We start from the raw sequence: 19,685 nt of genomic DNA, 5'->3' as shown, positions 1-19,685 counted from the left end.
TCTGTGTGTAAAGAATTCAGTTCCTGTGTGTGTTTCCTCCAGTTCTATCCAGTAAGAGGACAACACCAGAGAGATGTCCTCCTCCTCTTCTTCCACAGGACTGTAAAGAAGAATATCCCAATGTTCCTCAGAATCATCAGGTAGTTGGAGAGAAGGTGTGTAGATGGCTGTGAAGGTCTTGTGCTCAGTCTTGTTTTATCCACCAGTATTACAATGCCTTGCGAATGTATTCCGCCCCCTGGAACTTTTCAACCTTTTCCCACATATCATGCTTCAAACATAAAGATACCAAATGTAAATTTTTTTGTGAAGAATCCACAACAAGTGGAACACAATTGTGAAGTTGAACGAAATTTATTGCTTATTTAAAATTTTTGTGGAAATTCAAAAACTGAAAAGTGGGGCGTGCAATATTATTCGGCCCCTTTAACTTAATACTTTGTTGCGCCACCTTTTGCTGAGATTACAGCTGCAAGTCGCTTGGGGAATTTCTCTATCAGTTTTGTACATCGAGAGACTGAAATTCTTGCCTATTCTTCCTTGGCAAACAGCTCGAGCTCATTGAGATTTGATGGAGATAGTTTGTGATCAGCAGTTTTCAGCTCTTTCCACAGATTCTTGATTGGATTGAGGTCTGGACTTTGACTTGGCCATTCTAACACCTGGATATGTTTATATGTAAACCATTCCATTGTAGTTTTTGCTTTATGTTTGGGATCGTTGTCTTGTTGGAAGACAAATCTCCGTCCCAGTCTCAGGTATTTTGCAGACTCCAACAGGTTTTCTTCAAGAATCGCCCACTATTTGGCTCCATCCATCTTCCCATCAATTTTAACCATCTTCTTTGTCCCTGCTGAAGAAAAGCAGGCCCTAACCATAATGCTGCCGCCACCACCATGTTTGACAGTGAGATTGGTGTGTTCAGGATGATGAGCTGTGTTGCCTTTACGCCAAACATCGTTTGGCATTGTTTCCAAAATGTTTGATTTTGGTCTCATCTGACCAGGGCACCTTCTTCCACATGTTTGGTGTGTCTCCCAGGTGGCTTGTTGTAAACTTTAAATGACACAAATAACTATAAGGGGGCACCACGGATTGTGGGATCACCCCAGACCTGGAATAAGCTAGTAATACACAACAAAGAAGAAAAAACGACCAGGTCAATAAGCACAGGGATCACCACATACAATAATTAAACAAAACACAGCTTTATTCAAAAAAACAACGATACAAGTAGCAAACCACATATACTTTTAAAAACATTTAAAAAGGCACAAACATGCCATGTACAGAAGCCCACAATAGGGCTAGTAGCCCGCACTGAACTCTTAGGACATGAACATGTGGAATAACTATATAAATGTGACCAGCCCCTGTATGAGCAGCATATCCTTATGGTATGGACAACACATTTGAAAAACCATATACAAATGAACAACCAAATAACACAGGCCCTATATGTTAATGACGCTGTACACCATAATACGTATGCCCATTAGGTCTGTGAAAAAGATGGATAAAGTATAACATGCAAAAGTCTCATGCACTATGTACGTAGATATATAGATAGGGTCTGACCATCAGGCTGCATAATAACATCAACCAAACGGAAAATAAAAGGAAAGACCACCCAAAAATACCTTATATCAAACTAAAGTGCATGGGCCCTGGGAACAACATAAGCCCAGTATTCCATGGAAAGCATGGCCACTGGGGAATCAATATCCTTATAGTTACCACTCTGAAATAATCCTAATATGTAAAGCCGCTAGGCAGAGTCCAAGTACGGGCTACACAAAAGCCCAACGCGTGTCGCCACTAGAGCGGTGGCTTCATCAGGGGTGATGTGTGAACGCCGGGTATGCTACTTAAATAATGAACAATATTAGTATACCTGAATCAGCTGTGTTACTAAGACATCTCGCCGCATGGAGCTACTGGCGGTGGCCATTACAGCTAGTCCCTCAGTCAAGAGCGCATGCTCCGGCGTCCTATGGGCGTCACCGTAGTGACGCACCGTTACTAGGACAACCACATGTTCTGTGGACGGCGCGTGCATAAAGAGCGCTGAAGGGTTCCCAGGGCGCGTGCGCACAATGTCTCCTGTATTGCGGAGGCTGTGCGTGTAGAAACCTAGGTTCCAGTGTCCTGTTTCGTGATAGCACACATTTATACAGCTCAAATGATGACAATAGAGTAGTGGTCAATCTAAGCAAATAAAGCACACATGATGATCTTATAAATGGTACAATATCACAGGCTATAGTATAGTGGAATGGCCCTACCAGGTACACCAGATATTTTATGAGAAAGCTTGTGCACTATATTGACAGCCAGTATTTTATCAGTATTGTGAAAAAGAAAAGGAACATATGCACAATGCATATTCAATTACCCAAACTAACTGTTTGTATATCCACACATGGGACTATGGTTCTAATATCATTTAGTGGCACTTAGTACCCCACAAAAACAATTATTATGTAGTTTATAAACCAGAGGATAAATGTATATGTATGCCACCACACACATAATCCAAAGGTCACAAAAACAGAGTCCATATTTCAAGACTCTATCACCGGGGTTCACCAGATAGAAAAAACACACATAAATTATTATGGAGGTAAAGGCAATATCTACGGTGACCAACCCCGGTATAGAGTCTTGGAGGATCCAAACAATAGGGGCACTTCAATACTCAAAGTGACAGTGCTCAGCGAGCACATAGATAATGTAGTATGCCCAGACTGACTCAATAAGGTATAATGTAGTACCAAGAGTACACATAAGGCTGAAACCCAATTGGTATGATCACACCCCATGGCCTAATACAAAAAGCCACATACTGGAATTACAGAAAAGAACACGATATCCAAATAGAGAAAAATACAGCTTTATCAATATTAAAAAGAGCAAATTGCACCAAAATTTAAAGCACAGGTACTCAGTATTCTTATGTTAAACGGTTCCGAGTTCAGTCAAACATCAGAGGCGGTGACATCACCTCGGAGCTCCTGAGACGGGAGTCCAGATGGATTTTCGAATTGAACTGTTTAACCCCCTGTGGCTTAAACGAAGATCTATTGTTCACTGGGTTTTATAAATAATGATTTTTTGTACTGCCTTTTTTTGGGTTTTATTGCATGTCTTATAAACATTGTTGTAAATACTCCATTATGGGGGTTCTTCCTTGGAAGCGGCGTAGGTTTCTTGTTGCCTTCACTTGTATGGACAGCATATCCTCCTCCTGTACTTGTAGTCTGTTTTTCAGCCTTTTTTGGCCTTTTTTGAAACTACATTAAGTCTCTAAAAACTGGCATTTTTGTGATTGTCTCTGTGCAATATTAGACAAGGTGTTAAGGGTCAACCGTTTCTACTTAGTCTTTTATCCATATGCTTCTAGGATGGTCATATATACCGGTACAATTTGAGTGAACTCTGGCATGTGCCGTTTAACATAAGAATACTGAGTACCTGTGCTTTAAATTTTGGTGCAATTTGCTCTTTTTAATATTGATAAAGCTGTATTTTTCTCTATTTGGATATCGTGTTCTTTTCTGTAATTCCAGTATGTGGCTTTTTGTATTAGGCCATGGGGTGTGATCATACCAATTGGGTTTCAGCCTTATGTGTACTCTTGGTACTACATTATACCTTATTGAGTCAGTCTGGGCATACTACATTATCTATGTGCTCGCTGAGCACTGTCACTTTGAGTATTGAAGTGCCCCTATTGTTTGGATCCTCCAAGACTCTATACCGGGGTTGGTCACCGTAGATATTGCCTTTACCTCCATAATAATTTATGTGTGTTTTTTCTATCTGGTGAACCCCGGTGATAGAGTCTTGAAATATGGACTCTGTTTTTGTGACCTTTGGATTATGTGTGTGGTGGCATACATATACATTTATCCTCTGGTTTATAAACTACATAATAATTGTTTTTGTGGGGTACTAAGTGCCACTAAATGATATTAGAACCATAGTCCCATGTGTGGATATACAAACAGTTAGTTTGGGTAATTGAATATGCATTGTGCATATGTTCCTTTTCTTTTTCACAATACTGATAAAATACTGGCTGTCAATATAGTGCACAAGCTTTCTCATAAAATATCTGGTGTACCTGGTAGGGCCATTCCACTATACTATAGCCTGTGATATTGTACCATTTATAAGATCATCATGTGTGCTTTATTTGCTTAGATTGACCACTACTCTATTGTCATCATTTGAGCTGTATAAATGTGTGCTATCACGAAACAGGACACTGGAACCTAGGTTTCTACACGCACAGCCTCCGCAATACAGGAGACATTGTGCGCACGCGCCCTGGGAACCCTTCAGCGCTCTTTATGCACGCGCCGTCCACAGAACATGTGGTTGTCCTAGTAACGGTGCGTCACTACGGTGACGCCCATAGGACGCCGGAGCATGCGCTCTTGACTGAGGGACTAGCTGTAATGGCCACCGCCAGTAGCTCCATGCAGCGAGATGTCTTAGTAACACAGCTGATTCAGGTATACTAATATTGTTCATTATTTAAGTAGCATACCCGGCGTTCACACATCACCCCTGATGAAGCCACCGCTCTAGTGGCGACACGCGTTGGGCTTTTGTGTAGCCCGTACTTGGACTCTGCCTAGCGGCTTTACATATTAGGATTATTTCAGAGTGGTAACTATAAGGATATTGATTCCCCAGTGGCCATGCTTTCCATGGAATACTGGGCTTATGTTGTTCCCAGGGCCCATGCACTTTAGTTTGATATAAGGTATTTTTGGGTGGTCTTTCCTTTTATTTTCCGTTTGGTTGATGTTATTATGCAGCCTGATGGTCAGACCCTATCTATATATCTACGTACATAGTGCATGAGACTTTTGCATGTTATACTTTATCCATCTTTTTCACAGACCTAATGGGCATACGTATTATGGTGTACAGCGTCATTAACATATAGGGCCTGTGTTATTTGGTTGTTCATTTGTATATGGTTTTTCAAATGTGTTGTCCATACCATAAGGATATGCTGCTCATACAGGGGCTGGTCACATTTATATAGTTATTCCACATGTTCATGTCCTAAGAGTTCAGTGCGGGCTACTAGCCCTATTGTGGGCTTCTGTACATGGCATGTTTGTGCCTTTTTAAATGTTTTTAAAAGTATATGTGGTTTGCTACTTGTATCGTTGTTTTTTTTAATAAAGCTGTGTTTTGTTTAATTATTGTATGTGGTGATCCCTGTGCTTATTGACCTGGTCGTTTTTTCTTCTTTGTTGTGTAAACTTTAAATGACACTTTCAGAAATGGCTTCTTGCCACCCTTCCATAAAGGCCAGATTTGTGCAGTGTAGGACTGATTGTTGGACAGACTGTCCCACCTCAGCTGTAGATCTCTGTTCTTCCAGAGTGATCATGGGCATCTTGGTTGCATCTCTGATCAGTCTTCTCCTTGTTTAAAATGAAAGTTTAGAGGGACGGCCGGGTCTTGGTAGATTTGCAGTGGTATGATACGCCTTCCATTTCAATATGATCGCTTCCACAGTGCTCCTAGGGATGTCTAAAGTTTTGGAAATCATTTTGTATCCAAATCCAGCTTTAAAATTCTCCACAACAGTATCACAGTCCTGCCTGTTATGTTCCTTGGTCTTCATGATGCTCTCTGTGCTTCAAACAGAACCTTGAGACTATCACAGAGCAGGTGCATTTATACGGAGACTTGATTACACACAGATGGATTATATTTATCATCATTAGGCATCTAGGACAATATTGGATCATTCAGAGATCCACATTGAACTTCTGGAGTGAGTTTGCTGCACTAAAAGTAAAGAGGCTGAATAATATTGCACGCCCCACTTTTTCAGTTTTTGAATTTCCACAAAAATTTAAAATAACCAATAAATTTCATTCAACTTCACAATTGTGTTCCACTTATTGTTGATTCTTCACCAAAAATTTACATTTGGTATCCTTATGTTTGAAGCATGATATGTGGGAAAAGGTTGAAAAGTTCCAGGGGGCCGAATACTTTCATAAGGCACTGTATATGTTTTATACTTGTGTAATGTGAACAGTGAAGATGACAGGATTAGAGCTGATCATAGATGTGACTTTTCCATCTGTCTGTGACTTTTACAATATCTGTTTCAGGGTGAAGATCTGACCCATATTAATACTACAGAGACATATGTGAGGGGTGATGAGTGGTGTAAGAAGGAAATTCCTACATATGACTACCCAGGTGAGTAGTAACCACTAACTGCAGAGAAGTCACTGATTTTTCCTAGTCACCGGCTGTGGCTGCTTTATCGATTGTCTATTCCGGTCGTGTCACAATCATGTGATCACCATTTTGCCTCTAGACCACAACAGTATCCTTCACCCCAAGCTGCACAAATGACTTTGGGCATTGAAAGCCCTTTTCTATAGAGCTTACAACCTGGAGGATCAACCTACCCTCTAGGATTAGGTGATGCTGACCATTACCTGCGTATATCTGTTAAAAACTACAAAGCCAAATGACAGCGTACATACAATGTGCTGACAAGTTAGAAAATCACTTGAAGAAAAACATTGTGATGGATCTCTAAGAGAAAGCGGAGGGTAATGATGCTGTTGGCTTCTTAGAACCCTGATATCTTATTTGATGAATCTACCTTCTCTCCCTTCTGTGCTGCTTAATGTGCTCATATGTTCCCTACAAGACCAGGTCCAGACTTTCTGGACAAACTTCACTTTTATGATTGACAACATTGAATGTCAAGTGTGAGTTTCTGTACAATAACAGCAGAGTTTCCCTTTATCCTGACTTTTCATTTCCATTTAAAACTGACTAACTTCAAACAGGATTGTGACAAACTAGATAAAAAACATTACACCTGTGCCATGATATATCTCTAAGCTGTGCGTGACTAATGGCTGTAATATACATTTATTCATGCCTGCAGGAGATGTGTTGGCATGGCTCTAGCCCTGGTTTCATGGAATCACTCTGCGTCATAAATTACATTATGTTTTCAATCCTAAAGAATTCAGATTACTTCACAATCTCTCCTGAAATGGGGGGCGCTAATACTTTCTCTACTCTTCTGGTCAGTAACTCCAGTATTCAACCATAAATGGGTGCAACTCCGGTTTTGAGTTGGCTTTCTCCCTTCAAACATATTTTGTTGTTAAATTTAAAAAAAAATCTTTTTTACAGGTTCATTCTGTCTGAAAGTTTGGATTGGTATGCCTCTCTTCTATGAGTCTGGTAGTTTTGAAAACAAGTCTCAATTTCTTCTGCCAAATGCCTGAGATTTCCTCTTGAAATTCCTCTGACAGAAAATATTGGCCCTTACGATAGTTTAGATTAAGAGACACTTAGCCACATACTCAAATTGCCCCAAGGGGTTTTACCACTAGTTACTCATTTTTTGTTGATGAAGACTGTTGCGTTTGATCATGTCAGTAGATGTGTTGTTGTCTATACTCGACAGTTTTTGACTACAGTAGTAAGTGTCCAAAATAATCTTATTTGACCATTTCCAGCACTCAGTTTTTTGTCTTAATCAGGGTCCATTTTTCCAATCTAACGTGTGTCACTTTATGTGGTGATAACTTTGGAATTCTTCACAAAGGATAATAGGAAACAAGTGGACCTTACAAATTATTTTCAAAATTCTCTTGAATCTTCTGGTTTCGATGTCTACTCCATTACAGTGTTGCCTGCAGAATGAATAAGGCTGCTCCTGAAGACAGATCCAAGAAGAGATGTGAAACACTGAAACACAGAAGACCTAATGTGACAAAAGGGCAGAAAACTCTTTTGGAGCATTAGAAATCCCCATAAATTGACTCTATTTTGGAAATTGTAACTCCGAATGAATTAATCTTTAGAAGTAGGGAATATTTTGATTTAACAGACATTTTCCGGATATTATCACACAGTGGATGTTGGAGAGTGAAAATTGCATATTTGCAGCTTTATTACCTGACACATAATGCCCAGATTGTGCTCCAGGAGATAGCACACACCGTAAATTAAGTGGGTTCTTCTCACTATAACACATGCATGCTAAATGTGGTTTGTGTTATGACCCCAATGGCAGGGGGTCTCAGAGACAATAGCGAAGTCTGCAAACATAAAACCCAGCTCATAGGGCAGTGGTAACTGGGCTGACCATATACCTGAACCTAGCACACAAATAGCAGTAGCCGGGGAACGTACCTACGTTGATTCTAGACGTTTCGCGCCAGCCGGAGAACTAACTAACCCTAGCAGGGAAAAGAAAGACCTTTCTTGCCTCCAGAGGAAATACCCCAAAAAGTTGGATACAAGCCCCCAACAAATAATAACGGTGAGGTAAGAAGAAAAGACAAACGCAAGAAATGAACTAGGTTTTAGCAAAGAGAGGCCCACTAACTAATAGCAGAATATAGGAAGATGACTTATATGGTCAGCAAAAACCCTCACAAAAACTCCACGCGGAATATTCAAGAACCCCCGAACCGTCTAATGGCACGGGGGGAGAACATCCGCCCCCTAGAGCTTCCAGCAGTATCAGGAATCACATTTAGTACAAGCTGGACAAAAATAAGAGCACAGTAAATAACCAAAAACAAGAAAGCAGGACTTAGCTTAATTTTGCAAAGAACCAGGACCAGCAGAATGGAGCAAACAGAAGGATCTGATTACAACGATGCCAGGCACCAGACTGAAAGTCCAGGAAGTTCAAATAGCGACACCCCTGGACTAACGAGGCCAGGTGGGTACCAAGCTAGGGAAGGAATATCAAAGTGTCATATCACTAGTGACCACAAGAGGGAGCCAAAAAGTCTAATTCACAACAGGTTTGGGAACATTGAAAGACTCAGAAGCAAGGGAGTCGGGGGGATTTAACTTTGGGAGAGCGGATATTGCTGGATTGGTTTATGGAAGCCATGTTGCTTTTCAAAAGCCTTTTAGCCACTACTATTGTGGAAACCTCTGTTTTTCCACTGACAGGGAAGGACCTGAGTGGTGACTTATTTTTTATGAGATAAGTAGGAATTTTTATTCATAATATTTTTACCTACATATAATAATAATAATCTTTATATAGTGCCAACATATTCCGCAGCGCTTTACAGTTAAACAGTTTCAAACACAACAGTCATAAGTAACAACGTTAACAATAATATAATGATTAAAGCAAAATAAAACAACCCTGCTTATGAGAGCTTACAATCTACAATGAGGTGGGGGAGATACAAAGTACAGTTGTGTATTTACAATGATGTATTTACTATGATGGTCCAGCCATCTTCAGGGGGTGGGGGATAGGTGGAGATCGTGAATGGGCTACACACGCACACTTACACATAAAATGACTTTGATTAAGGAACGTGATAGGCCGCTCTGAACAAAAGTGATTTGAGAGAGCGCCTAAAACTATGCAAATTGTGAATGGTCCTAATTTCTTAGGGTAGAGCATTCCAGAGGATTTGGCACAATGCAGGAGAAGTTTTGGAGTCGGGAGTAGGAGGTGCAGAGGTTAGTGGAAAGTCGTTTACAGAGCACAGCGATCGGCTAGGTCGACAGACAGAAATGAGGGAGGAGATGTAAGGGAGTGCTGCACCGTGGAGAGCTTTGTGGGTGAGAACAAGTACTTTGAATTGGATCCTATAATGAATGGGCAGCCAGTGTAACGACTGGCAAAGAGCAGACACGTCCGAGTAACGATTAGCCAGGTGGATGACACTGGCTGCTGCATTAAGGATGGGAAGGATGGACTGGAGAGGGAAAAGTCGAGTAAGGGGGGGGGGGGGACAATTAATAGAGCGTTACAGTAGTCCAGGCGGGAGTGGATCAGGGCAACAGTGAGGGTTTTTGTTGTTTCCATGGCGAGAAAAGGGCAGATTCTAGAGATAGCCATAGGGATTGTATATGGGAGGTGAAGGAGAGATTGGTGTCAAACATAACACTCAGACAGTGCGCCTGCTGCCGGGGCGTTATTATGGTGCCACCCACGGAGAGGGAAATGTCAGATTTTGGGAGGTTAGAGGTAGGGAGTAGAAGTTCAGTTTTGGAAAGGTTGAGTTTCAGATAGAGAGTGGACATGATGTTGGAGACTGCGGACAGTCACTGGCATTATTGTAGTACAGCAGGGTAAGGTCAGGGGATGACGTGTATAGTTGTGTCATCAACATAAAGGTGGTACCGAAAGCCAAATCTGCTGATGGTCTGTCCAATTGGGGACATGTAGAGGGAGAAGAGAAGAGGGCCAAGGACTGAGCCCTGAGGTATCGCAACACTGAGAGGAAAAGGAGATGAAGTGGAGCCAGCAAACAGAACACTGAAGGAGCATTCAGAAAGATAGGAAGAGAACAGGAGAGAGCAGTGTCCTTAATGCCTAGTGACTGGAACCTATAGAGAGTAGGAGAGGGTGGTCAACAGTGTCGAAAGCCGCAGAAAGGTCGAGAAGAATGAGCAGAGAGTTGTCACCATTACATTTTGCTGTCAGAAGGTCATTGGTCACTTTGATGAGTGCAGTTTCTGTCGAATGTAGGGGCGGAAATCAGATTGTGAAGTGTCTAGGAGGGAATGAGTGGGGAAGTAACCAGTAAGGCTGGAGTAGATCAGGTGCTCCACGAGTTTAGAGATGAAGGGGAGATTGGGGATTGTTCTGTAGTTGTTTGTACAGGATGGGTCGATGGCGGGTTTCTTTAACTCCTTTACCCCCAAGGGTGGTTTGCACGTTAATGACCGGGCCAATTTTTACAATTCTGACCACTGTCTCTTTATGAGGTTATAACTCTGAAACGCTTCAACAGATCTTGGCGATTCTGAGATTGTTTTCTCATGACATATTGTACTTCATGATAGTGGTAAAATTTCTTCGATATAACTTGCGTTTATTTGTGAAAAAAAACGGAAATTTGACAAAAATTTTGAAAATTTCACAATTTTCAAATTTTGAATTTTTATTCTGTTAAACCAGAGAGGTATGTGACACAAAATAGTTAATACATAACATTTCCCACATGTCTACTTTAGATCAGCACAATTTTGGAAACAATTTTTTTTTTTTTGCTAGGAAGTTATAAGGGTTAAAATTTGACCAGCAATTTCTAATTTTTACAACAAAATTTACAAAACCATTTTTTTTAGGGACCACCTCACATTTGAAGTCTCTTTGAAGGGTCTATATGGCAGAAAATACCCAAAAGTGACACCATTCTGAAAACTGCACCACTCAAGGTGCTCAAAACCACATTCAATAAGTTTATTAACCCTTCAGGTGTTTCACAGTAGCAGAAGCAACATGGAAGGAAAAAATGAACATTTAACTTTTTAGTCACAAAAATGATCTTTCAGCAATAATTTTTTTATTTTCCAAAGGGTAAAAAGAGAAAATGGACCTCAAGAGTTGTTGTCCAATTTGTCCTGAGTACGCTGATCCCCACATGTGGAGGGAACCGCTTTTTGGGCGCACAGCATGGCTCAGAAGGAAAGGAGCGCCGTTTGACCTTTTCAAGCTAAAATTGGCTTGAATTGAGATCGGACGCCATGTCACGTTTGACGAGCCCCTGATGTGCCTAAACAGTAGAAACCCCTCACAAGTGAGCCTATTTTGGAAACTAGACCCCTAAGGAACTTATTTAGGTGTGTGTTGAGCACTTTGCACCCCTAAGTGCTTCACAGAAATTTATAACGCCTGGGCGTGAAAATAAAAAATCCTATTTGTTCCACAAACATGTTGGTTTGTCCCCAATTTTTTATTTTCTCAAGGGTAACAGGAGAAATTGGACCCCAAAAGTTGTTGTCCAATTTGTCCTGAGTACGCTTATACCCCATATGTGGGGGGAACCACTGTTTGGGCGCATGGCAGCGCTCAGAAGGAAAGGAGCTTCCTTTGACATTTTCAAACTAAAATTGGCTGGAATTGAGATCGGACGCCATGTCGCGTTTGGCGAGCCCCTGATGTGCCTAAACAGTGGAAACCCCCCACAAGTGACCCCATTTAGGAAACTAGACCCCCTAAGGAGCTTATCTAGGTGTGTGGTGAGAATTTTGCACACTCAAGTGCTTCACTAAAGTTTATGACGCCCGGCGTGAAAATAAAAAGGAGGAAGAGGAGGAGGAAGTGGATGAAGAATCTGAAGAGTAAAGTAATGTGGGATCCTCTCCCTCACTATCAGTGTTGGAGGCAAGGAAAGAATATGCCTCCTCCGCTGAATAGCGCTGCTAGGGCGAGCGGGACATTTTTTTTTTTTAGTATGGTGCTTGGGTGTACTTTATTGGTAACTGTGTATGTGTGAGGGGGATAGTGTTTGGTGCAAATTCTATTCTGAAAAGGAAAAGGCTAAAGGAAAAAAAAAAGCAAATAAGGAGAAAAAAAATACCTGTGAAAGGAAAAGTCTAAAACAGCATGCCCTAGCTCTGATAAGTGAACCGTGCCATTTATCAAAGTTTGGCGGCTGCTGGGTGTGTGAACGGGGATCTGAAAAAAGCCGGCAGGCACGAGAGCTCTGATAAATACACCGTGTCCCTTATCAAAGTTCGGCGGCTGCTGGGTGTGTGAACGGGGATGTCAAAAAAAAACGTCAGGCACGAGAGCCCTGATAAGTGAACCACATCACTTATCAAAGTCTGGCAGCTGCTGGGTGTGCGCACGGGGATGTGGAGGTAAAAAAAAGAAACAAAAGGCACGGGTTTAGACGCGGCAGCAGGGTATGCGCACGGGGATGTGGAGGGAATAAAAACACAAAAGGCACGGGTTTAGAGGCGGCAGCTGGGTGAGCGCATGGGGATGTGGAAAAAAAAATGAAAGGCACGAGATTAGACGCAGCGGCTGGGTGCGTACGGGGATGTGGAAAAAGAAAAAGCGAAATGAAAGGCACGGGTTTAGACGCGGCGGCTTGGTGCGTGCACGGGGTTGTGGAAAAAAGAAACGAAAGGCACGTCTTTAGACACAGCGGCTAAGTGCATGCACGGGGATGTGGAAAAAAAAAGAAACGAAAGGTTTAGACACGGCGTCTGGGTGCGTGGACGGGGATGTGGAAAAAAAAAGCAATGAACGGCACGGGTTTAGACGCGGTGGCTGGGTGCGCACGGGGATGTGGAAAAAAAAAAAGAAACGAAAGGCACGGGTTTAGACAGCTGGGTGCACACGGGGATGTGGAAAATAAAAGTGAGCACTAGTGTTGATCGGGGAACTGCGTCACCAATCAACACTCGGCGGCGCTAAGGGGGGTGAAAAAGAAAAGCGAACAGGAGTGTTGATCGGTGAACTGCATCACCAATAAACGCTCGGCGGCTGCTAAATTTGGGCACGGACAGACGCGGCGCAAAGTGGGGGTGGAGGGGGAAAGGGAAGGGGGGGATGGGGGGGTGAAGAGAGATCGGGCCGGGATCGGGGATGAGCACTTACGTTTGTACACTATGTTCCAAATTATTATGCAAATAACATTTTTCTCTGATTGTCCTAAATGGTTGGTGCAAATGACAGTCAGTCTAATAAAAGTCATCACTCGTTAGCGTATACATTGGATTTTATTGAAGAAACCTCCCAATGATAACAGTTTAATCTCTCAAATGAATAAAATCTCAAAATGCACTGTTCCAAATTATTATGCACAGTAGGATTTCTAAACATTTGATATGTTTTAAAGAACTGAAAAAGCTCATTTGAAGAATTTGCAGCATTAGGAGGTCACATTCACAGAACAAAAAAGCTATTTAACTCCAAAACATCCTAACAGGCCAAGTTACATGTTAACATAGGAACCCGTCTTTGATATCAGCCTAACAATTCTTGCATACATTGAACTTGTGAGTTTTTGGAGAGTTTCTGCTTGTATTTCTTTGCATGAAGTCAGAATAGCCTCCCAGAGCTGCTGTTTTGATGTGAGCTGCCTCCCACCCTCATAGATATTTTGCTTGATGATAATAGGGTTGAGGTCAGGGGAAGATGGTGGCCACACCATGAGTTTATCTCCTTTTATGCCCATAGCAGCCAATGACTCAGATGTATTCTTTGCAGCATGACAGCATGAGATAGTGCATTGTCATGCATGAAGATGCTTCTGCTCCTGAAGGCACATTTCTGCTTTTTATACCATGGAAGAAAGTTGTCAGCCAGAAACTCTATACACTTTGCAGAGGTCATTTTCACACGTTCATGAACCTTAAAGGGCCCTACCAGCTGCTCTGGACCAAAACATGACTCCTCAACCTCCTTGCTGACGTCGCAGCCTTGTTGGGACATGGTGGCCATCCACTACTCCATCCATCTGGACCATCCGGGGTTGCTCGACACTCATCAGTAAACAAGACTGCTTGAAAAATTGTCTTCATGTATGTCTGGGCCCACTGCAACCATTTCTGCTTGTGAACACTGTTTAGGAGTGGCCGAATAGTAGGTTTATGCACCACTGCAAGCCTTTGAAGGATCCTACACCTTGAGGTTTGAGGGACTCCAGAGGCACCAGCAACTTCAAATAACTTTTTGCTGCTTTGTAATGGTATTTTGGCAGCTGCTCTCTTAATTCAATGAATTTATCTGGCAGAAACCTTCCTCAATATGCCATTATCTGCATGAACTCTGTTTCAGTCATAAATCTCTTCATAGTATGATGATCACTCCTAAGTTTTTGTGAAATATCTAATGTTTTCAAACCTTGTCCAAGGCATTGCACTATTTAACACTGTTCAGCAGCAGAGAGATCCTTTTTATTTCCTATATTGCTTGAAACCTGTGGCCTGCTTAATAATGTGGAACATCATTTTTAAGTAGTTTTCCTTTAATTAGAATCAACTGGAAAACTAATTATCACATGTATTTAAGATTGATTTCAGTGATCCATTGAGCCCTGAGATACAATACCATCCAAGAGTTTATTTGAAAAACAAAACGATTAAATCTTTATGACACTTAAATCCAATTTGCATAATAATTTGGAACACAGTGTAGTCTCTCTTCTTTCTTCTGTCTTTTTTCTTTAGGAAGAATTGTGGTGTCACAGGCTATTGTGGCACCACAAGTCTCAGCACAGGAGGGGATCTTTCAGCGTGACCGCTCTGCAGGAATCCTCAACAAGTGTGAGGATTCCTGCAGTCAGACAGGTCAGGGAGAGGTGAGACAGGTCACAGAGCGGTCATACCGCTGCTGTGGCCTGTCATTGGTGGGATCGAATGATCACATCGATCCCACCAATTAGAGGAGGCCCTGGTGATGCCAGTGTTGCTAGGCACCAGCCTATGAACGGAGCTCACAGCTCCGATCATAGGCAGGTCACCATCAGGTACACGGCGCGGTCACACCGCTGCTGTGCCCTGTGATTGGTGTGATCGATGATCACATCGATCGCGCCAATCAGCTGCAGGCTCCAGGGTAGGATTGATGAAGTTACAGGCAGGGCAGGAAGTTACAGGCAGGAAGTTACAGGCAGGGCACAGTGCGGTATCACCGCCACTGTGCCCTGCGATTGGCGCGATCGATGTGATCGTCGATCGCGCCAATCCGGGGGGTTTTGGCTGATGCCTGGCGTTGCCAGGCACTGGCCCTGGGATCGAGTACATTGGTACTTGATCCTCGACTGGGACCTCACTGTTTCAGCCAATCTGATTGTCAGAATTGAACAGCCAATCACAGCGATCTGGAGGCCGGTGGGGCGGCGCCATACCTTAGGATGCCGAGGCCATCCTCCGTAAGGTAAGATGGCACCAGAATTTTAATGCAATCACCGCGACTTGTGTTGCATTAAAGGGCATGACGTACTATCCCGTCGGTGGTCATACGTGCCCACCCCACCTCGACGGGATAGTACTTCATATGTCAGAAAGGGGTTAGTAATGGAGTAATGATAGTGTTTGAAGGAGGAGGGGAAAATGCCAGAGGAGAGGGAGAGATTCAAGATTGTAGTTAGGTGAGTTGTGATGACTGGAGAGAGAGACTGGAGGTGATGTGAGGGAATGGGGTCAGTAGTGTATGCAGTCGGCCGAGAAGAAGAGAGGAGCTTGGAGACTACTTCTTCTGTGATAGGATCAAATATGGAGAGTGTGCCAGGGTTAATGCAGGGAGGGATGGGAGTCACTTCACTTGTTGGCTGGGAGCGGATTTCCTGATGGATATTATCTATTTTGTCTATATAGTGGGAGGCCAGGTCATCAGCACAAATGTCTGTGATAGGGGCTTGTGCTTTTGGCCTGAGGAGGGAGTGAAAGGTGTTAAAAAGTTTCTTGGGGTTTTTGGATAGTGAGGAGATCAGGGTGATGTAGTAGGTCTGTTTGGCGAGGTGAAGGGCAGAATTATAGGATCTTAACAAAAATTGGAAGTGGATGAAGTCTTCTGGTATGCGACTTTTCCTCCATAAACGTTCAGCACACCTAGAGCATCGCTGGAGAAATCGGGTTTGTGATGTCAGCAAGGGCTTTTTTTACTCTGTGTTTGAAGGTTCTGAGGGTAAGGGGAGCTACTTGGTGAAGGGTGCTTCTAAGAGTTTCGTTGTAGTGATGTACAGCCAGATCAGGACAGGACAGATAATTGTTCGGTGGCTTTTTATTTAGTATATTTGGGAGGCAGAAAGGACAAAAAGTTGAACACCACGATCCACTGGTTCATCCTATGAAGTTTTCTATTAGTTCTCAGTCTATCATTGTCTTGGTGAATAATTTAAGATTATTACGTAATTTGCTATTTTTACTGATAGTGTGACTAGAAATGTTCAAAGATATAAAATTTAAGGATATTTTAATCAAAACTAAATATTGGTTTTATTTTTGGCAGATGTCTGTACCAGGAAATCAGAGGTACAGCTGAAATCTTCAATTTTTAAATCAGATGAGGAGATACCACAGGATACTACTGAAGTGGATTCCATTACTCCAGATATACCATCATCCCTTCACAACAAAGATCTGTCATCTGATCCTTTGAAACAGGTCCTGTCTTCTGATTCATTACCGACTACTAAGGAAAATCAAAGTAATAAAAGAAGCATTAAAAAATGCATTGCTTCTAAAGCAAAGAAGCCATTTTCACGTTCAAAATACGGAAATAGTTTTCCCCTCGAAAAGTCTTTTCTTAAACATGAAAAAATTCACACAGCGAAGAACAGCTTTTCTTGTTCCAAGTGTGGGAAATATTTTAACCAGAAAGCGCATCTTGATAGCCACCAAAGAACTCACACAGAGGAGAAGTCTTTTTCATGTTCAGAATGTTTGAAATGTTTTCGAGATAAATCAGCTCTTTTTACACATCAAAAAACTCACACAGGGGAAAAGCCTTTTTCATGTTCAGAATGTGGGAAATGTTTTAACCAGAAATGGATTCTTGTTAGACATCAAAGAACTCACACAGGGGAGAAGCCTTTTTTATGTTTAGAATGTGGGAAATGTTTTAACAGTAAAGCGCATCTTGATAGCCACCAGAGAACTCACACAGAGGAGAAACCTTTTTCATGTTCAGAATGTGGGAAATGTTTTAAAAGGAAAGAACATCTTGATAGGCACTGGAGAACTCACACAGGGGAGAAGCCTTTTTCATGTTCAGAATGTGGCAAATGTTTTAAGCAGAAATCAGAATGTGTTATACACATGAGAATTCACACAGGGGAGAAGCCTTTTTCATGTTCAGAATGTGGGAAATGTTTTAAACGGAAATTAAATGTTGTTATACACCAGAGGACTCACACAGGGGAGAAGCCTTTTTGCTGTTCAGAATGTGGGAAATGTTTTAACAATAAACGGGGTCTTGTTATTCACCAAATAACTCACACAGGGGAGAAGCCTTTTTCATGTTCAGAATGTGGCAAATGCTTTAAGCAGAAATCAGAATGTGCTATACACATGAGAATGCACACAGGGGAGAAGCCTTTTTCATGTTCAGAATGTGGGAAATGTTTTAAACGAAAATTAAATGTTGTTATACACCAGAGGACTCACACAGGGGAGAAGCCTTTTTGCTGTTCAGAATGTGGGAAACGTTTTACCCAGAAATGCCATCTTATTCTGCACCAGAGAACTCACACAGGGGAGAAGCCTTTTTCATGTTCAGAATGTGAGAAATGTTTTAACCGAAAAGCAGACCTTGATAGGCATGAGAGAACCCACACAGTGTAGAAGTGTTTTTATTGTTCAGAATGTGAGAAATGTTTTTTTAAGAAATCATCTACATATTAGTCACCAAAGAATTCAAAAAAGGTCACACACAGGCAAAGCCTTTTTCATGTTCTGAATGTTGTAAATGTTTTAACCAAAAATTGTATTTTCTTAAAGGGATAATCCACTACTAGAACAACCCTTTGTCAATCCTCATGATTGGCCTCGTTAAAATAAAAACACTTGTTCTTGCGTTCCATTACGACTCTGTTCCAGCGGTGTCGGGACTCGCATTCCTTGTCACAGCTTACTGACAAGTTACAGAGATTAAAGGATGATGTCATACAAGGTGTGGGCCATCATAATGCTCTTAAACAAACACTGTATCTTCACAGCGAGCAAGTAAATATTGTGCTTAATGTGGTTGATGACCAAGAAAATCCCAATAACATCCAGCTAAGGGGTATACCTGAAAACATCAATACACAAATGATTATGCCAACACTGTAGACATTATTCAATAATATCTTTGTTGATCCTATTGATAAGAAGCTGGAAATTAACAGGGCGCTCTGTACACTAGGCAAACATGACCCATGTTGATTCAAATGAAAAATGCATACAATTGCTCACAGATCTATCGTAAAAGACACTTGCTAAAGGAAGGGTGCTGAAACCACTACTTGATGCCCTCTAAGAAAATGTCCTGATGTACTTCTGGTGGTGCCCATTCCAGCTGTATACTTTCAAAGATCCAAGTGACATGAGACCATTCTGTGATGCCCTGGACATTCCCAGAATCCATATTTCTGTCTGGCCACCTACTCCACCTTTGCCAAAGAGAGTTCCAGCACGTTGCAGAAAAAGCTCAATAGATCAAGAACTTGATGACGATGCACCTAGACTGGAAAGGAATCATATGAACTTTATAAATGAATCTAGTCTTCCTTGATGAGAGACAGTTTGCAGATTATTACTTATTTCTTGAAGTATATAATTAAATATAGCTAAATAGTTTTATGTTCCTCTCTCCCACTATATAGAATGTCTCAGTTTATATTTTAGCACGGCATATAAGTTGAGTTCACATTATATTACTGTAATATCCGGCTGCATTACTTTTCTCGCTTTATATTCCATGGTTTCCCATAATAGGATATTTAGAACTAAAAGTTTGACTTACACCTGTAAAGACAATCCCCAGTTATGGACTTGCATTGGGATCTGCTTGTTTCGCAGTTTCCTTGTGTTCGATATATTCATAATCTATACCTCGTAGATGCTGAGAGGTAGACTTTACTATCTAACATCTGTACTTCCATCTTGCTCTTAATCTTTCTATACTTTTTTCTTTTCCCCTGTTTTTCCATATAATATGGCATAACTGAAAATGTTCTCTTTGAATGTCAGAGGACTTAATGATCCAGACAAAAGAGCTCAAGTGTTTTATCAGATACATAAACTACACATACATTTTCTCTCTCTTCAGGAGACCCACTTTAGGGGCGATCATATACTTCATTTACTAACAGATATAATTCATCTTGGCGCCACAGTACAAATGCTGTTTCGAAGTCTAAGGTGCTGATTATAGGCCGACACAAATCACTGCTGCATAC

General features: G+C 41.7%; 1 protein-coding gene across 7 annotated transcripts in view; it reads left to right on the top strand.

The window, feature by feature from the left end:
- Positions 1–19,085, top strand: part of LOC143766402 (uncharacterized) — a 30,284-nt gene extending 11,199 nt beyond the window's left edge. For 5 of the 7 annotated variants that reach the window (XM_077254064.1, XM_077254063.1, XM_077254061.1 and 2 more), the window contains exons 5-7: positions 43–155; positions 6,153–6,243; positions 16,754–18,323. In XM_077254064.1, coding sequence (XP_077110179.1) covers positions 43–155; positions 6,153–6,243; positions 16,754–18,087 — 1,538 coding nt within the window. In that variant the 3' untranslated portion in view covers positions 18,088–18,323. Of the gene's footprint in view, positions 1–42; positions 156–6,152; positions 6,244–16,753 lie in introns of all 7 variants that reach the window. The other 2 variants (XM_077254062.1, XM_077254067.1) reach the window with 1 other exon arrangement.
- The last annotated feature ends 600 nt before the right edge of the window (positions 19,086–19,685 follow it).

This window comes from Ranitomeya variabilis, chromosome 4 (assembly GCF_051348905.1).
Source record: "Ranitomeya variabilis isolate aRanVar5 chromosome 4, aRanVar5.hap1, whole genome shotgun sequence".
In the NCBI taxonomy this organism is placed as follows: domain Eukaryota; kingdom Metazoa; phylum Chordata; class Amphibia; order Anura; family Dendrobatidae; genus Ranitomeya; species Ranitomeya variabilis.
This window is presented reverse-complemented; position numbering and strand designations above follow the sequence as displayed.